Below are 19,040 nucleotides of genomic sequence, written 5' to 3'. Positions count from 1 at the left end.
GGCAGTAGCAGTTATGACTTCATGCCAGTGGGAGCAGTATCACACTGCTTGAGGTGTGCCTCAGGCCCCCAGCCTGTGCCCATCCTCTTTGAGGCTGGGGGGGCTCTCTGCTGCTTGTACTTTTATTTATGTGTTGCTCTCAGTTGGGGATTGCTGTAGGAGTTAGGCTTTCATTGCATGTCCAGCTATGCTAACTGCAGTGGCTCCTGGGCTCAGAAGCAGTCATGGCCACATGGACCTGGTTTATCCCAATATATTCATTTACATCCCTGGCAATGGCTTGTCCATCACTGGAGTAACAATAGTGTGAATAAGTGTTCTGATGATAGCTGTACTACTTCACAGTGTCTCTGATTGCGAGCACTTCTGTACATCTCTCACTGCAGACATGCTTTATTTTAACTCTGGGTAAATCATTTTGTGTCTTCAAAACATATTGCTTTCACTTTTAGAAGCAAAGAAGCAAGCTTGAGAGTGATTTTGCTCTCAGACATGCACTCTTCAGTGTTCCTGCTGCATAACAAGCTAGCAAATAAGCACAGCATCGCTTTCTGGACTTTCCACTTTCTAGAAAAATTCTGGTTATAAAGCACAACGAGTTGGACCCAGTGATGCTATCAATCTTCCTGTACCTCTCCCTGCAAAAGTTAAAAGGAAATCACAGCTCCCTAAGAAGGTTTTATATTCACAACTTACAGCTGGCGATAGTGATGATTTGTTAAATATATATTTAGATATAGTTGAAGTGCACAATAGATTAAAAAAATGAAGAAAATTAAGAATTTGTAGTTTCTTCCATCACTCCTTTCTGGCCTGCAGATGCAGCAATGGGCATAGGACTTGATTATGAAAAGGAGCCAGGGAGTTCAGTGAAATGGGGTTTAATTTGTTAACAGTGTGTGGGAGTCCTCAGCAGTCAGTTCTGGAGCAGTGAGCAGCTATAGACTGCCAGGCCACAACGGGAAGAGTGGGACAGCCTTGACAACCAAGGAGTGAAAGGGGTGGTATTTTACTTCGAGCCAAAGCTCCTGGGGAGGCTGAGTCCACACTAAGTGTTGCCCTAGACCTATCAATCCCGAGGCACATAATGGCTGACATTTTATCATAAGTAAAGCCACTTTTGCAAGTGCTCTTCTATGCAATAGATGCCTTTTACAGCTCATATGTAATTTAATAAGTTGATATATATCTGCTCAAAGTCAGCCAAATGACTTGAAATATGAAACAGTCTTCTGGCCAGGGCGATTCAATAGAAAGCTGTGATGGGATGGCATTATGGCATGTATAATGTGAATAGAAGGTGGCTTGTGTATTGGTTTTGATGATGGTGAGGAACTAGGGCTGAGGATCATGGTCCTCTGTGGGAGATGTGAAAGAAAATGGTAAGACTGTCTCCAGCAATGTTCCCCTTTTCTGTTGTGTCAAGTATGAAGTTTCTTACTGTGCCCCTAACAAGGAACTAAATGCCTGTTAGCAGTCAGACAATTTCATGAATGATCAAAAAACTCCTGGGGAGTGCAAAAAATAGCAAACTATTTGCAACAATTATCTCTTTGAACTTAATGCTGCAAAAGAAATGATGCAATTTTCTCAGGCAATTTAAAGACAAAAAAGACACCAATTTTTTTTTTAGAAAAACTTTCCTTTTTTTTTCCCCAGATCCATCCAAAAGAGATATTTGCTATCTAACCCCAGTAAACAACTTCAAATATTTAATGCAAGCTCCAAGCTCCATTTCTCTCACTGAATTTCTAAATTAATGAATTGAAATAGAGTATTAAATTATGGAGAATTGAGAGGAGCGGGACATATCTTAGACCTAGAATCATAACTCAGTCACAGACACAATCCACTGCTGAACACTCATTACAGTAAGTTTTTAAGGTATCTTAACCTGAGATAAAGGCCCAGCATTAAGGTAAAAAACACCCCAAACTATTGTTTGTTATTTTTAATGGGAAAGGCTAAGGAACAAAAGCACAAATATCTGGGAATAGTTAGAGTGTTGGAAAAACTGTGAGTGGTACTGTAATCTGAAGTGATTTGTTTGCAACGTGTGTTTTTTCTGTATGAAATAAAATTGCTGTCTTGCTATTTTCTTGATATTTTAGAAGGAACACACAAGCACTAGCACTTTCTCTGCTCCACGCAGTCTGTGGCTGCAGTCCAGCATATAAAGCTGGATGCACATCTTCTCCACTCTAAACCTGCGGACCAATGGGATGAACCAGGGGAATAAATTATGGATGTCCCTGTTGGGATGCCCGCCTGATTTTTGCATTAGCTAAAGGTGATTGCCTTCCAGGTTAATCTCCCTTCCTCAAGCCTTGTAATGCACTGAAATAAGACGGCTGTAAGGTGGAACACAGGCCCTGCTTGGTACTTCTCTCTGCAAAAAAAAAAGTCAAACTGGGATCAGGGAGGTTTTGTTCTCTTTGGGTTTCTGTTTTGTTTGGTCTAAGTAAAAGAGGAAGGCATCTCAGCAAATCTCATAATTTGTGGACATGAAGAGTACCAAGTATTAATCAGGAAGATTAGAGTTTACCCTTTTTTGCTGTGCAAATTAGAAAGCTTCAGGGTAAATGAGGCACCTCCTGCTTTTCCTTGATGTTATAGCTGATGAAAAAACAGCAAACCTTCCTCCCCTGGGGTTTACCCCCTGCATGAAATGTGCTGCCTACCCAGGTGTTCTTGTAATCCCACGGGGCAATTGTCAGACATTAAACTGGGGATCCCAGAAAAACACTGCAAAACAGGAAAAAATCTAAGGATCACACACACAAAAATGCAAAAGTGTGGCTGCAAAAACGGAGTTGCCATAGCTGTTAGAAACTCAGCGAGACAGGGTGGAATCCAGTGTTTTGGAAGGTTTCCCTGTATGACACAAGATTTTGGAATTTTACAGCTGGTAAATCCTTATTAACACAGGCAGCCACTACTGGCCTGGATTCCCTGGCTCACTGTTTACTATGGGGGCGCCTAGTGGAAGTGTGCCTGGTCCTGATTACTCAGCTTTGAATCTTAATTGTTTAAAGAGAATATTAAAAAATAATAATAATAATTTTTGGAGTAAACAAAAGGCAGAGAGACAAGCTCCCATCACCTGTTGACAGAAAATTGATCATGTAAAAAGCTGGCATGGGGAGTGGAATTCCCTATTCTCCCACTTAGTCATCGCATCCTGGTGTGACTCATTTTATTACATGGAGGTTCCCAGTGGTTTTATTTTGAGAGGAGCTTTTGTTTAATAATTTATACACACACACACACACAAACACACGTACAATCTTAAAAACCAACAAATCTATTTTGATGACTTGTCATAAGGAATCATTTGGAAGAGCTCTGGAATGACAGGCTGCCCCTGCTGCTTCACCACTCAACTACTGTATTTATGTTTTATTTTAGCATGAATTGAATTCCCTAACAATAGATGGGGAGAAGGCTCCTCTAGACTTGTTCTCACTGTGCAAAATGTCAGATTTGGGGCTGGGCTGGTTGGTGGATGACTAATCCTTTGGCCTTTTACCTCCCAGACCTTGACTTTGGCCTTAGTGACTCAAACTTATGTCCTCAGTGAAATGAAGGCACTGGCCTCAGCTCATCATAAACAGAGCTTCATTAACTGTGGTGGGAAGTCTTGCTTCAGAAAGAAAAAGAAATCCATGGAAATCAAGCTCAGTTTAAAATTCAATAGCTGTATTTTTGTGAATTTTAAATCTATCCATGCCGCATTTGCTCTGAAGTTTGAAAACTATTCTGAGGTGAAAGCTCAGGAGACAACTGCTTAGGACTAGATGCTGAGCAGCCTTACACTGACATGAAGCAGAGTATCTTCCCAGCTGAAATCAGAATTCATCCCTGAAAAGAGAAGCAGAGACTTTTTTAGTGTTTTCCCTGCCCGTAAGATTTCTGTATCGCAGAAGTAGTGTCTGTTCTGCTGGAAAACATTCATTGTTGTTTGCTTTGTTCTTGGGGTGGTTCTAAAAAACGTTGACTGTTTTCCAGAGATGCCTGTCATGTGCTGCTAAAAACTCACAGAGATAATCGTGCTTCTTTGGAAGACCTTCCAAGAAACACAGTGAATAGGGATAATTCCTTGCAAGCCCAAAGGGAATTTTGCAGAAATGTCAAGTTGGGGCAGCTGTCCCACTAGCTATCAGGCTCAGTTTTTTTGGAGACCTAGTAGGGTTTGCTGCCAGAGAAAAAGGTAACGGGTTGTTCATTAAGTAATTTGTGTAATGCTTGACTGAAAAGCAATGTACATTTTCAAGCATAAAATCACATGCAGGCACAGAATCACATACAGGATCGGCACAATAGTATACTTAGTCTTCAACTGGAGAGAACTTGCAAAGAAAATTTCCTGAACCTCTCAGTCCATCAGTCATGCTTGTTCAAATAAAGCAGTAAGTTTGTTTCTCTGCTAGTTACTGACCCCAAAGTCATGAGTAAGGGATCGTGAATAATGTGTAAAGGCTGTAACTGGTTCAGAAAACCTTTAATTGGCTAATTAAAAAAAGCCCTATAAGGGGCTGCAGAGAATCACCCAAAATATTCCTAATGCAGACTGACGCTTTGATTTTCCCCAAAGTTTGAAGCAAGACTTTTGGTATGATCACAGTTTGAGTTAGAGAGGGTAGAATTACTTTCTTCCAACAACTCATTCATTCCTCCAAAGAGTGCTGACACAATCAGATCTCTCATCAGGGTTTAATGCGAAGTCTCATAGCCCTGAAGCAGCACAAAAATCTATTTCCTGAACATTTCACTGACCTGTGGTGTTAAAGACTTGCCAACTAAGACAAACCATTAAATGAGCACGGAACCACAACAGTAAAAATACAGCACGAAGCAGCCTTGGCTGGTAAGACCTCAGGGTCTAAATCCAAAAATATTTTATCATCTTTAGTGGATCTACTGCTGTTTTCAGAGGCACAGATTGAATTCCCCATAGTGGAGGTCGAATCTGAGACACACCACACACGTGGACCTGGCACCAAGTTCCCGTGTGATCCAGGCATGTACCAGTGACACTGGCGCGTGTCACTGTCAGGACAGCCCAGTGCTGAATGTGACTTGTTCTCTGCATCTGTGCACTCACACTCTTACAGTACTTCAGCAAAAATGATGCTGTTGCTCTTTTGCAGTTTTCTTACCTCTCCACTTTCAAAGCAGTTTAAAATATATGCAAAAAACCCTCTATACTTCAAGACTTTAGTTTATTAACCAAGCTGGGGCTTAATCTTAGTTTGCAAACAGGGAGGGGACCAATCATTTGTCCTGTTTGTGGCATGACAGAATTACAGGATAATTAAGGCCAAAAGATACCTCAGAAGATTGTTGAGCCCACCATTTGAGCAGGAGCGCAAAGCAAAACACATCCGTAGTGTTTAGGCACCACCTGGGCTGCAACACTGGCACTGGAGAAAAGGGCCTGCTTGCGTGTACTCAGGTTGTGACACATATTTTGCACTGGGGCTGTGCTCTACCATCAGATCAGCATTATGATTTATAGCATATTCTTACCATAAAAATGCCATTTTTGCTGCTGTCTTTCTCAACATCGACTTGAATTTTCTCCTAAAAATTTTCTCATTTATGCATATTCTAAAGATGGTAAATGTGTTGACAGTTAGGTGCAAGCTTTCTCTGTTCAAAATTTCCTTGAATTGTCCTATGGATGAGCCTTAGACTTCTCAGTTTTTTCCTCCTGCTCTCCATTAACTCTCAGTGTGCATAATCAAAAGATTTCTTTTCATTGCCAGCAAAAAGGACAGGTTAAAGTAGGCAGAGATTTATGAACGCAGTTGTATTTTTCATGTTATTCACAGTCTCCCTCATCCTTCTGCCAAAAGCTCCCCATGATGTGTGTATCCAGAGGGGTTAAAGGAAAAGCAAATATTGATTGTCTCGAGCTAAAGTTTGTACGTTCCCAACTATAAAAGTGAAGCAGTGAGACAGATGGAGCCACATCATGATATTTAAGCATAAAGGTCAGGGAGTGAGCTGCCGAGTGGTTATATTCAACAGGGCTTCAGTGCTTAAAGAATAGGGGTTGCTGCTGCTGACAGATTTGTTAGAAACCTGTTTAGCTGCCACGAGCATGAATATATCCAAACAGAAGCATCTATCATCATTAGTATGATAACCCCAAATACATTTATTTCTTGTTTGGTTGTGCTTATTCTAGTTCTTACTCTTAATCTCCACAGACTTTGGACTCAGCCTAAACATCAGTTGATTTTTATGGTTGGCTTCATTAGCTTTTAGTGCAATTTCAGTGGCTCGGTTACTAAATCAAATCCACTGTGATTGTGGTTGCATATGCTTCACAGGCCTCTTGAATATGGCAGATTACTTGGAGGCCCGTTTCTCCTTTATTTTATGCATTTTGGACCAACAAATCCTTTTGATTTCTACCTTCTTTGTGAAGTTAGTGCTGTTGTATCTGCACAGACTGTTTGAATTTAGCAGTACAGAAACAAAGATGAAAACATTCTGCCTGGAGGAAAACCAATGTCAAATATTCCTGCTTGGCTGTCCTTGTCAGGACATCTTCATATTGCATTGCTTAGAGAGTTCCTGATGTGTGTCTCTATCAGAGCTCTTATTTTACGACATATTTTGTTGTTTCCTTTTCCCTCCGAGAACTATAAAAAAATTATCTTTTTTTTTTCCTGAGGGTGTGAGGAGGTTCCTTAACACATACTATAATAGTTTCTTTTCACAAAGATCACCTAGAAGAGGAATCCCCCTGTTAAGTATTTACTGCCTTGTCATCAGACAATGCATTTAGTAGTTGCTTGGATTAACCCTCCAGGATTTGCTGGCTTTCCCCTTCCCTGAGATGTTTACCATTTCAACAATGGTGAAGAGTTAGCTGCATTAATAGGAGTATAGATTTAACCTGCATCAGTCCAGAGCAGGGGGCAAAGTGAATGCTTATTATTAAATAATGAAGTATTTTCCATTCCTGTGCACAGCGGTCCTTTGGGACATGAGGGCTGAGAAGCAAATTGAGGGAGAACCTTGCCAGCTCTAATTACACAGTTTGCTTAGGCACTCTCCACTCCGTCAGTCCATCGCTAATCCACGTGTTAGCATAGAAAAGACGACTGACTCATTGTGGGGGAACTTGAAATACGTAAAAAAAATAATCAGAATTCTGCAGTGTTTTCCCCTTGCACCAGAATGCTGTGGCAGTAATGGTGTGAGATGTTGGAGGCCCGGGCTCTCTCTCCCTGCTCTCCCCCGTGAGGCTTTTCCTCACAGGTAACTATAGATGGGGCCAAACTTCCTCGGTTGCCTCCACTTTGCCGGTGGAGCGGATCAGGGCTGAGGAGGCCTAGCCAGCACTGTGTGCCTACTCATGCCCACCACAGGCCTGGAACCCTGCCCAAACACCCTGGGGAGCCGGCCCATCCTGAGGGAGGAAGGGGCATGCTTTTGGCAACAGCCTCAGGGAGAACCCTTCTCGCCCTCCTGTGTCTTTAGCGCCCAAATCATAGCAGAGGTGTCTCGGGTGTAGGGTGCTGGGGGAGGTGAAGTTCTGGCTGCTGTGGTAGCCCTCAAGGAGGGACCTCCGGGCTGAAAGGACACGGGGCTGGGGCCCGCGGGGCCTTCCGTGGGGCTGTGGGCCTGGCCTGGCCCGGCCCAGCCGTGGAGCAGTAGCTCCAGTCCCTCTGAGGGAGACTTCCCAGAGAGCTGAGCACATCTGTCAGCTCATTGTCTGCGTGGAGAACAAAGAGGAAAACAACAGAGAAAATGCAAAATGCATTTAAAAATACTCTTTCATTTCCCTTTTTGCCAGAAGCAGTACTTAAATAACAGAGGACAAAAGCAGCTCTTACAGAACTTCCAAGAACTGGGAAAAATAAAAAGTCCTGTGAGAAGGACTGTTTTTAGGAGACTTCCACCCCTGTCCTGCCAGACCTGGGCATGCAGTCTGGGGAACCCCCGCAGAAACGTGCCCGGGAGCTGCCTCCCCCTCTCCAAAGCAAACACCAGCCTTGTGGCTGCAGTATTTCAAGTCACGTCAGTTCATTGGGATACGTGTCCCCTATTCATTTTAAAATCAAGCTTTCAGAAAGGAAGTCACGTCAGTTCGTTGGGATACGTGTCCCCTATTAATTTTAAAATCAAGCTTTCAGAAATGTATAAGGCAAACTTTTTTTCCCATAGGTATTTTTCTGCTGCAAATTGCTTGGCTAAAAGGCTCAGTAGAATATAAAAATCAAAGGGGTAGAGATTAAAATCTAAACAGAAAAAAAGTAATAAGGAAGGCATTGCTAAAAGATGTTTCTGGGAACTGTGGGTGACAGTAGATTTAGGAGATATTTGTAGCCAGATCAAGCACCCAGTCTGTGTACAAATGTCCTGTCACTACTGATGTACTCTTGCACAAGGGTTACTTTGATGGTATTCCATACAAGGGGATCAAATTTTATTTTCCCCTATAAATAAAAATTTGTGTAACAGAATGGAGACGAGCTGTGTGGATGTAATTAAGAGCAGAAGGACTTCAGTGGTTCAGAGGTAGAGACCGTTGCACGTGCAACGAGATGCTTTTGCACTGAGTATGGTGAATATTTGGTGCTTTATAGTGACTTTAGGACTGCCGGTGGCACTCTGTCACAGCTCACAGTGGTGGCAGTGCTGAGGCATGGAGATATTGGGCTTCTTCCTCAATAAGAGGAGATGTATTGCTAGATACTGTGTGCTCAGGTTTCATATTGCACGTATAAGAAACAAGTATAAATAGTAAGAGGGCATGCATAACAGAAATCAAGCACCCTAATAAGTTGTTTTGCCAATTATGGTAAGAATCTGTCCCCGTTGATCTACTTCTAGAAAAACCTATGCTCCCATGAGAATTCAGAGCACCTGCCAGTCTCAAGTGTGCTTGGCTCCATCTCCATGCACCCCATATGCGATCTGGATTTTTAGCTAGTCATTCCTCCACCTCTTCACCCATTCCACCACTTACCACACTACTGGGGAACCATGTGGTCTTAGCTTAAAATAATGGAAGGTTTGCTGAGCTGCTGACTGAATGTGACCATTAATGAGTCATCTGACCTTCTGATGCCCTCCATCAGTCAAGCTGGCTGATATCAAATCTGGTAAAAAGCAGATGTTGCACCTGTGCTAAATACTTCATTCCTCAGTTTGGCTAATTTCTACATAAACATTTAATTTTAATATGAATGTAAGCCTTTTCCTGGAGAGAGGTGTTCAATGGTAAGTTTAAATTAAATGCTGTTGCTTTTGGTTAGGACTGGGAACGTGCTTGAAATTAAGTCCATTTTAAGAGCTTTGCTAACCTTATGCCCTTAGTTTGTCTCCTTTTTTAAAGTCAAACTTTATGATTTGAAAAAATACTTTGAGGTTAATATTGTGAAATTCTTTTAGATGGGCAGCAGATCTGGGAAATGGAGGCAACAGTGGACAAAGATAAGAGCCAGCCTGTAAGTATGCAAAACATTGGATGTCCTCTCCTTGTCTTCTTCAAGTTGTATTCAATGGGTAGTTTTCAAAAGAGCATCTCAAAAGCAGAAAGAGCAGCTATCTTACTGCTGTGATGAGCAAATGTCAAATGCTTCAGCTCTAAATGTGTTGCAAAAAGAAACGATTCATCTAGCAGTAACCCACAGCAAATTGAATAACTGCTAGATTTTGTGTTCTTGCAGAAGACTCTATTGTATCATCCCAGTCCTCTGCAGGATGCTGGCTGTCCTGACTTCCTTTCGCCTGTACAGAAGTTTTGGGCGCTGTGTACTTTGCAGGACGGGATTTGCACTATAGTGTTTAAAATGAACGTTGATCTTTCAAGGGAATGAGCCTCTTTGTTCACTCTGCTTAATGGGACCTTACTGTAGTTGTTCATTTAGGAGCTAGCACTTACATTGCCATGGGCCATGCCTGCTCTTGTGGAAGAGAACGGGACACTTGCTGTTAATCTCCATGGAAGCAGGATCCGGCTGCGTATAAGTAAAAAGCCTATAGAATAGTCAAGTTTATTCTAACAAAAAGAGGGAATTCTGCAACGCATATTATTTATCAAGCACAGTGCAATTAACAGTGCTGCCACATTTATCACCATTCTGTGTATTTTATTTGTAGTTGAGACTTCCCTCTCCAAGTTCAGGACAACATCAAGTACAAGAGAGGATAGAATACATACAAACCAACTTCCTAGTACCAAAAAATCTAATCTTTTACCATCTGCCCTTTTTTTTCCTTTCTTCTTCTCATACCCTTCTTTATAGGGATGAATAGGGAGATTTATCTTCCTTTATGCCTGGATGTGTAGCAGGGGAGATGCACGCAAAGATCTCCTGTAGGCCTCAGTTGCTAAATCTGTATTGTTACCTTTTGTTGTTTCAGAGCATGCTTTTCGTAGAAATACCTGAGTACCGTAACAAGCACATTCGCACAGCTGTGAAGGTGAATTTCTATGTCATCAATGGGAAAAGAAAAAGAAGCCAGCCCCAGCATTTTACCTATCACCCAGGTAATTCTCAAGGACAGAGCAAGTTCTTGCCTAGTTCTCATGAGCAAGATTTTATTTTCTGCTGTTGTTTTCTTGTTATTTGAGGATCTAAATTTGACTAATTCAGCTGAGTGCAGCTAAGCACTCAACAACTGTTTAGTTTAAAGGATGCATGTGATTTATGATCAAGAATTTCCGTAAATTTAAGGGGACAGTTATCTTGGCAATAGACTGATGCTGCCCCATTCACTTGATGGAAGTTTGCCAAACAGCCTCAGTGGGAGCAGGCTCAGTCTGTGACATGATGTGACCTTGTGAAAACCATGAGCATTGCCTTTCCCAGCTGACGTGTACAACAGTAAGATAACATCAGATCTGGGAAAGTAACAAGCGCTTGGTATGGAAGAAGACAAGCAATATATATTCAGAATGAGGCTGGTTGAGAAAAAATATGAATGCTTTTCTGATGTTCTTCCTCTTGGGAATTGGTAAGCCATGTCACAATAAATGCAGTAGGATCACTAATGAGATTCCCAGAATTTCTCAGCTTTGGCTGGGAGAAAAATATTGTGAGAAAAAATCAGAGTATTGTGTTTGTGGAAACCAGAAAGCATAAAATAACAGTACCAGATTTTATGCAAGCTTCAAAATGATGTCTTAATTTGACTGGTTTCTAAGGACAAGAAAACACTCATTCTGGTTCTTATTTTGGTCTCCTCCAGCCTGAAATTCTCTGGTCCTCTCCTTGAATTTATGAACTGTATAGTGTGTCACCAATGCAAAAGTTTTATGTAGCTTCTAAATTGTTCTGCCATCGAATAGTATTGAGAAGTACAACACTATCTCAATACCATTCCTAAAGTAGACCACTTCAGGGAAGGAATCCTTACACTTCCAAAAACCAATCCTGTTGCATGACCACTCTATGGCTTCCATTGTATGGTATTTCTGTACTGAGTTTTGGGGAAAATTTAACCAAAAAAAAAAGTATTAGAAATGTGAGAATTTGTCTGTAGAGGAGCATCATTTATCTACATCAAGATTCACACAACTCTTACTAAATCATGGTCTGTTGAATGATGGTGTCAGAAAAGTCTTAAGCCCTCAGTACTCAGGAAGTTACATGCAGCAAAGGAACTAAGAAGGTGGCTCTAAAATAGTTCAGCTCTGCCTTTGGTCACTAGTTAAATCTTTCACAGAAAAATGAGGAGTTGTATCTCTCATAGGTTTTCTATGTATTCAGTCTTCCTTTGAGATGGAAGTACTACATGAAACACCTATCTATAGCTTCTTATTTTGCTTATGTTCCAAAATGGCCCTTAAATGAATTAAGATATGAGCTGAAGTATTGAATTTTTCAATTTTTAGAAATTTGTGGTTAAATAGTTTATTAAAGATTCTCAACAACCTTAGTAGAGTGCTTTCAAGAGAGACTGCCATGGTTGTATAGACATGATTTATTAAACTCAATGCCTGTGAGATACGAGCTCGCACATGTGAATCTTGTAAACAGCTTATATCTCTTACTGCTTCAAGGAAAACCTCTCTGTTTTTCATCAGCTTGTTACGAGTAATGTCCTTTGCATGCTTTATTCTAGTACCATCAATCAAAACAGAGCCCATTGATGACTATGATCCAGCCTTAATCTGCAATACAGTACACAGTGGTCTGGGAACAGTAACACAGCCTTACTATTCACAGCATACAATGGTCACCGAATCCCCTTCCTGTCTTGTGGCCACTATGGCTCCTTGCCAGCAGTTGCGCTCAGGCCTTTCTTCTCCTGATTCTCGGTACCATCAGCAGAATCCAGCCGCTGTAATATATCAAAGAAGCAAGAGCCTTAGCCCAAGCCAACTGGGCTACCAGCAATCCAATTTGATGGCTGCTCCAGTTGCCATTTCAGATGCCCATAGGTCAGTGCTGGTGCACGCTGGTTCTCCAGGCCAAACTTCAGCAGTGCTCCACCACTCTCCAAGCAACCAGCAGACTTCTCCAGTGATCCACTATTCTCCAACCAACCAGCAGCTGAGGTGTGGAAGTCACCAAGAATTTCAGCACATCATGTGCTGTGAAAATTTTCCATCCAACGTTGCAAGATCCAGCCAGCCCCAGGTCAGTCAAGCACAAAGGTTAAGTCCAAGTTCATATCCTACCGTGATTCAGCAGCAAACAGCCTCAGGTCAGCGAGCAGCAAAAAATGGACCACCGGTTAGCGACCAGAAAGAAGTGTTACCGGCTGGAGTCACTATTAAGCAGGAACAGAATCTGGACCAAGCATATCTGGATGATGGTAAGCACTGCTCTTCTCTTGTGTGCGTTGTTGGAGGGAGGGGGGAAATTTAGGACTTATAAAACCCACCTGTTCCTTTGTACAATGTGGCCTCCTTATGATGGATGTAGATATTTGCTGTTTGCTCATGCTGCATTTTGGTCTTTCATCAACTGCATTTTTGGTAGCTGGCAATGCACTTTGGCAACTGAGCAAAAGCAGTGTGTTCTGCAGAAACACTCTGTCTTGCTTCGTGCCATGGAGTGAGCTGTCAGGTTTCAAGCTGTTGCCATTTTGTTCCCATTTGCCAAAGGTTAGTTTGGAAAATGGAGAATCTGAAACAAAATGCACTTTTAAATTATTTTTTTAATTATTCATATAAGGGCAAAGTCCACTTTGTAAAATGCTGTTGTACATTTTGTACCAAAAAAAAGCCCATTGAACAGTCTATCAAGGCCTGTAATGAATGGGGTAGTGCTGCAGGCAACACTATTGCAGATGTTCTAGATGAACAGTAGGACATTGATAAGTAAAACAATGCTGTTTCTTTGTTGTAAGCTCAGCACATTTAGCCTTTAGGAATGAATATAAGTTAGAGTAAAGCTTTCTTTGAACATATCCTGCTTATTCTTAGGTAGGCAACTATTGGCAATCTGGTTGATTGGTTCTTTTATTAAAGTGTGTTCCTTGTAAGAGGAAATCAATGCAAAGTTAATAGTGCAGCTGGACACTGCAATCATAAAGGCCAGTAGCAAAACCAACATTGATTTTAGTGGGAGCAGGGTGAGGTTTCTGGATAAATTGCTGCAAATATAGGATGCTCTTATGCATCAAGACAGACTTGATTTTCACGTATATTCATTGCTGCTGTCCTCTCAGTCTAGGCAATTGCATGCCCGGTTTGATCTTGTGCATGTGCACAGTTACGTGCTTTGTAAGAACCCAGTAGTTTGGGATTTTTACGGCAGTTGCTCACTTAGAGTTGTGAAATTGTTCCCATGAAAGTTTTACTTTCTTGAACTTACGTACTGAGTGCTCTGTGGCTGTATCAGGTACAGTCTTCATTGCTGCTCTTGTGGGCAGAGTAGAGTTTGAATGGTTTTCTCTGTTAGTCTGTGTTTGAAATGTGGTTGATATAGCCTTGGTGACATCACAGTAAAATCTGGAGAGTTTTTACTGGTCCCCTTGTCTGAAGAGGAGTGTTGAATTGGGTTTTAGCAGTGATTTTGATTTAGGAGATTTGCTGGATCTGCAAGAAGATAGCTAAGTAAAATCCACTTCTGATTCAAGGAATGGGGCATGATAACAAAGCAAAATAAATCTTTCTAACAGTAAAATTGCACACTGTGTTTTAAGGTACTTCTAATATGACAAACTGAGCCATTCTTCCACCTTTCTAAAAATACTAGGTACAAACCTTGTAAAACAAATAAAAAATAATCTTGAAGTTTAAGCTAGTATACTTCAGAATCAAGCCAAATTCCACTTAAATGAACTCCCAAAATCAACTGCAAAATTTATTTCACTGGGTTTTGAATCAGGCCGGTAACATCTAAATATAGCAAAGCTCACAAGTGATCCACTCAACCTCTGGGCTAAGAGGAGCCATAAGGCAGAATAGCAGCAAGTTAATAATGAAATTCTAGGCTTCTGCTTGGCTGACTGGATCATCCTGAATTGATTTCAACTAGAGATTAATTTATCAATTATGCCACCCAAGTCAGGCCAGGTGAGATCAGTCACATGCAGCCTCTTTACTGACCCCAGTGAGTTTACATTAGTTAGGAGTGTGACTTGGAGAATTGTGATTTACTTTAGGACTTTGGAAAACATTTCATTCTGAAATGTTCAGGACTTGAATTGAAAAGCCACTATGTTTGCTGCTGGGGAAAAGTGACTCAGAACATAACAAAAGCCATATTTTTCCTGACTAGAAAGTTTATTTTTGTGCTTTATAGTATTAAAAGAAAGCAAACCCAAAGGATTATGGAGGCTTTACCCACAAATCCCTTTTATCCAGAAAGCTCTTCTGAGATAAAGTGAGCTGTTAGGTCTTGCTGTGATTTTTCACCGATAGATACTGAGATGATGGTTCCCCAGCCAGGCTGGACATGAGTGCACTGCACTGCCGCTGGTGCAGAGACTCTTGGGCAATCACTGTTTCAGTGTCTCTTGCTTCCTTTTGCTCTTCTTCCCTTCCCCCATCTTCCTCCTCCCTCCTCTTTGTTCTTCTTTCTCTGTATTTCTGCTGACAGTCCAGCTTTCGTCCCTTTCTACAGCTGTGACTTCCTCTCGTCAACTCTTGTCCTGTGCCTTCATGGTTAACGCACAGCCTTGGCGTTTTGGACTTTGCTTCTATTCTGAGCTTTGCCATGAACTTCTTGAGCGACCTGGGACAAGCCCCGATCTGCTGGTTCCTCATTTCTGATGCTGTTGCCTCTCAGAGTGGGTATGCTGTCCCAGTCCTTGAGCTCTCCTGGAAGTGACCAGAGAAAAACATCTCATAGCTAACACAGTTCCATTTGTCTTTACCTCTTCCAGCTTCCTGCTGCCACTGCTGGCAGGACCCTTCACTATTTTCTTATCTTTCCTGCTGTAAAAAAAATATTTGTCCTTCCGAGACCATGGTTTGTTCTTTGCTCAGAGCCTTCACTGCTCCACAGGGCACATAATACTGGGGACTTAGCACACTTAACCTGTCTTTACCTCCTGCCTTGTAAAGGTAAGAGCTGGTTCTGCCTCCACAGGAGGATTACAGTCAAATGTGGGACCATAGCCCACAAAGCTGTAAGCTCTCAAGGTTGAATAGCACCAGCAGTGTAGCCAAAAGAGCATGGACTTTAAGGCAGGTGATGGCGAGTATTTACCTATCACCTCAGGTGGGTTTTGCCATGTGCAAGGACCCCTTTGTGCAGTAGCTACAGAAGTGGTACCATCCATACTGGCTTCTTTAATGGTAACTTTAGCATTATCTGTAGTTCATTTCAGACTGTGCTACAGATGTAGAGACCTGCCGTATGTTTTCTTGGAATGAGACATTTACCCCTATTTTCTTCTACCTGGTGCTACCTCAGAGCAAGAGGTGCCTAGCCCAGCCTATGCAGCCCCCTTCCAACTTTTCAACTTTCCCCTCCCAGACGGAATTATAAAATGTGTGGTTACTGGAAAGAGGGCTCTAGCTATTAAGTCATAGAGGTTGATTTGTAAATGCAGCCATTAGGGAGACTGATGCAGGTTAAATATTGCCACAGATACATACAGCTTTATATACATATTCCTCCATATACCTCCATGTTTCTGTGGAAAAAAAAATCCATAATTTTTGATATCAGAGAAAGATGAATCCCCAGAGGAAGGGACTATTCATGAAAAATTGGCAGAGAAACCATTGTTACAACAGCGCCTCAGAAATTAATTACTATTGGAAATACTTCGGGAGTGAAGACAAGCTATGGTCAGGATGCTTCAGAATGCATCAGGTGTCCAGGCTAATGCTGGCAAGCAGTGATTAGCTTCAAATGCAAGTGAAAGCCATAGGATGAGAGTGCTTAGCACGTTTCAGCCCAGGCTTCAGCTTATGATTCATAACCAAAGCCACCCACAATGGTATAAGTTACACAAACAACCACAGAAATATGTTGACAAATCGAACTTAGTTCTTTCAGGACCTTCAGACCAATCAGATTAACCCTTTAAAACACACACATTAAAAATGTAGTTATTTGCAACACCGTCTAAAATCCCCTTGTGAGGCAGGACTGAGGGAGAGGGGGACTTGGGGCACTGGTTGTGCCCAGGACTGCCCATGGTCATGCTGCAAAGCCAGAGGTTTCTTGCCTACCCCTGCAGAAGCCGCTCAGCTGCCGCGTGCCACAGTTCCACATCTGTGACACAAATAGGAGGATTGTGTGACAAGAGCAGTAGGAGGATAAACGCGACACAGACTCTAAAGCACTTAGATGAGACACGATCTACAAGTGCCTTGTAGAGATTGAGTGTCAAGTATTGTGTTAGGCTCTTTCCATATACAAATAATGGACATGTAGCTGTTGTCTTGAATGTTATCAACTTGCCTGCCTTAGATTTAATTCTTCTTTTTGGTTCAGCTGTCATGTTGTGTGCTTTTTACTTTGCAAAGAAAAATGATTGTCATTATTCAAAGAGTAACTATCTAACCACATCTGACACTCAGAATTGTCTACTTGATACAGCAGCTCTAAATTATTTTTGGTGCACCAGTAATCTTTAATGGGGAGGAGAAAGGCAAGGCAGATGCATGTGTAGTGGTTTATTGGACTGCTGATCAGTTTTATAGTGAACTCACGTATTTCACAGAAAATTTCAGACACAGCAGATACTTCTTTAGAAAATGGGTCTGCAGGGTGTGCAATGTGGTGCTTGTAAATCACCCAGCACTTTCGATCACCTTCACTACGAGCAATGTGTTAATTTGTGCAGTTTTGCTCCCCACCACAGTAACCATTGCCCTAACCATGGGTCTCGTCTAAGACCATTTGGGGTGTGTTAGGTCCCTACATCTTCTTTTTGTGTTCTCTTGTTTAGCAACAAGAAAATCCACAGTCTGTCCCTGCAATGGCATGAAGTCAAATGTGAATTCCAAATTTCCTCCACGTTCAGGAGGAATCTTCCTTCTATGACCAGCTTTATTCTCCTTAGGCCGGTAGCTGTTGGGCACACGCCTGAGCAGGGTGTACCTCCAGGAAACCCTGGGTCTCCTGGGGACCCGAGAGGCAAAGCTACTGTGTCAGCCCTGAGTAAGCAGCAGTCTTGGGCTGAGCTTCTTCCTGCCAGCTTTGGTCTCTTGCCGCTCGCCCCGCAGTGTGCAGCCCGCTGAGCATCTGCGCGTGTCCTATGCGCTCCTGGGGGAGACCGGCAATCGTGCGCGGATGAAAGGAGAGGGCCAGTACAGCCAGGAGGGAAGGCAGGACATAGGGGCCCCCCTTGCAGCCGGCATGGTCCTTAGGGTTTTGGCTCGGGTGCTAGCACGTTGTGAGCATCCTGCTCACCCTCCCCAGCCCCTGCGCTGTGGATGGAGGAGGGGGTGGCACAAAGCCAGCTCTGTCAGCCCGCTGCTGGCTGGGGATTTCCCTGTGCTGGGGAACCTCGGCTGCGATGAAGGCAGTTTAAAGCCCTCCATGCATTAGAGCAGTGGAACCACACTATTTAGGTGCCAGCAGTCTGGTCTCCTGCCCGGCTATGGAGAAGCTGCTTTTCTCTCTTAAAACTGTATTGATTTAATCCCCAAAAAACACAGAAGATGGTGGCTTTAGGAGCGTATTTTACTTTGGTTTGCAGTTGCTTTTATCGTGTGTCCATGCACAGAGTGAAATAGCAATACAGGGCAGAGGGGGAAATGATCCTTTTCCTGGCATTTTAGACAGGAGCGAATTTAAATGTTGCAAATAGGCTGTGGTTCACTTAGAGCAACAATTTGCATCAAAAAAAGCCATGCTCTGTTTTTAATTAGAACTACTTTTCATAGAAGGTGTGGTCATTTCTGCTCCGGCAGAGTTTGACTAAGAGTGAAGCATGTATGTTCTCCAAAACATTTTGCTCAAACACTCTAGCAAATCTATGTATTCATCAGACTCATTCTTGAAGCTGTGACTCACTTTATTCCAGATTTTCTGTTCTCTATTGGGACGTTACAGCACTCTGTGGGTACACTACATGCTTTATTTTTGGATCACTGCTGTTGAGGGTTTGTGTTGTGTTAGGATCTAAGTGCTCCAGTCACATTCCAGAGTCTTGCTTTTCTAGAGGCAGTATGAAAAGAGAATAAGGTGGTTCTGTGCTCAAAAACCTTTAGTCTGTGGGCAGAAAGATCAGGATATTAGGAGGAAGGTCTCTTGGGTTGTGTTTGAGCTTGGCCTTTATGAAAAGTATCTAACTTCCCTGTACCTCAGTTTACCATTATTAAAAAATGTCTTTTTATCCTGCCCTCTAGTACAGTTAAGTATTTAATTAATTCATGTTACTAAAACTCATGTGGGTTCTTAGAAAAAAAATCTGCATACCTGAATAAGAACTAAGTATTTGTATTGGTATCCCAGGCTGGCATCTGATGTTCTTCTTCACCTCTAAAAACAATTCGCTATTTAAAAATTCAGACAGATCCAGCCCCTTTTCAAGACCGCTCTTTCCCCAGCAGTTTTTCTGAGCGGCTGCCCTGCTGCCTAAAATCATGCAAAACAAAACAAAGCGACAAAAAGAAAAACCCATACATCCAAAATCAGCAGTGGAGGAAGGAA

At 42.2% G+C, this 19,040-nt stretch overlaps 1 protein-coding gene across 1 annotated transcript in view; it reads left to right on the top strand.

The window, feature by feature from the left end:
- The window catches only part of NFATC2 (nuclear factor of activated T-cells, cytoplasmic, calcineurin-dependent 2), a gene marked incomplete at both ends in the record, with an annotated part of 50,563 nt that extends 37,774 nt beyond the window's left edge, over positions 1-12,789 (top strand). The window contains 3 exons of the mRNA XM_010161400.1: positions 9,415-9,470; positions 10,390-10,516; positions 12,094-12,789. Coding sequence (XP_010159702.1) covers positions 9,415-9,470; positions 10,390-10,516; positions 12,094-12,789 — 879 coding nt within the window. The remainder of the gene's footprint in view (positions 1-9,414; positions 9,471-10,389; positions 10,517-12,093) is intronic.
- Between the last annotated feature and the right edge of the window lie 6,251 nt (positions 12,790-19,040).

This window comes from Eurypyga helias, unplaced genomic scaffold (assembly GCF_000690775.1).
Source record: "Eurypyga helias isolate BGI_N326 unplaced genomic scaffold, ASM69077v1 scaffold91, whole genome shotgun sequence".
Taxonomy (NCBI): Eukaryota; Metazoa; Chordata; class Aves; order Eurypygiformes; family Eurypygidae; genus Eurypyga; species Eurypyga helias.
The sequence above is the reverse complement of the archived record's forward strand: the minus strand, read 5'-3'. Positions and strand labels throughout refer to the sequence as shown.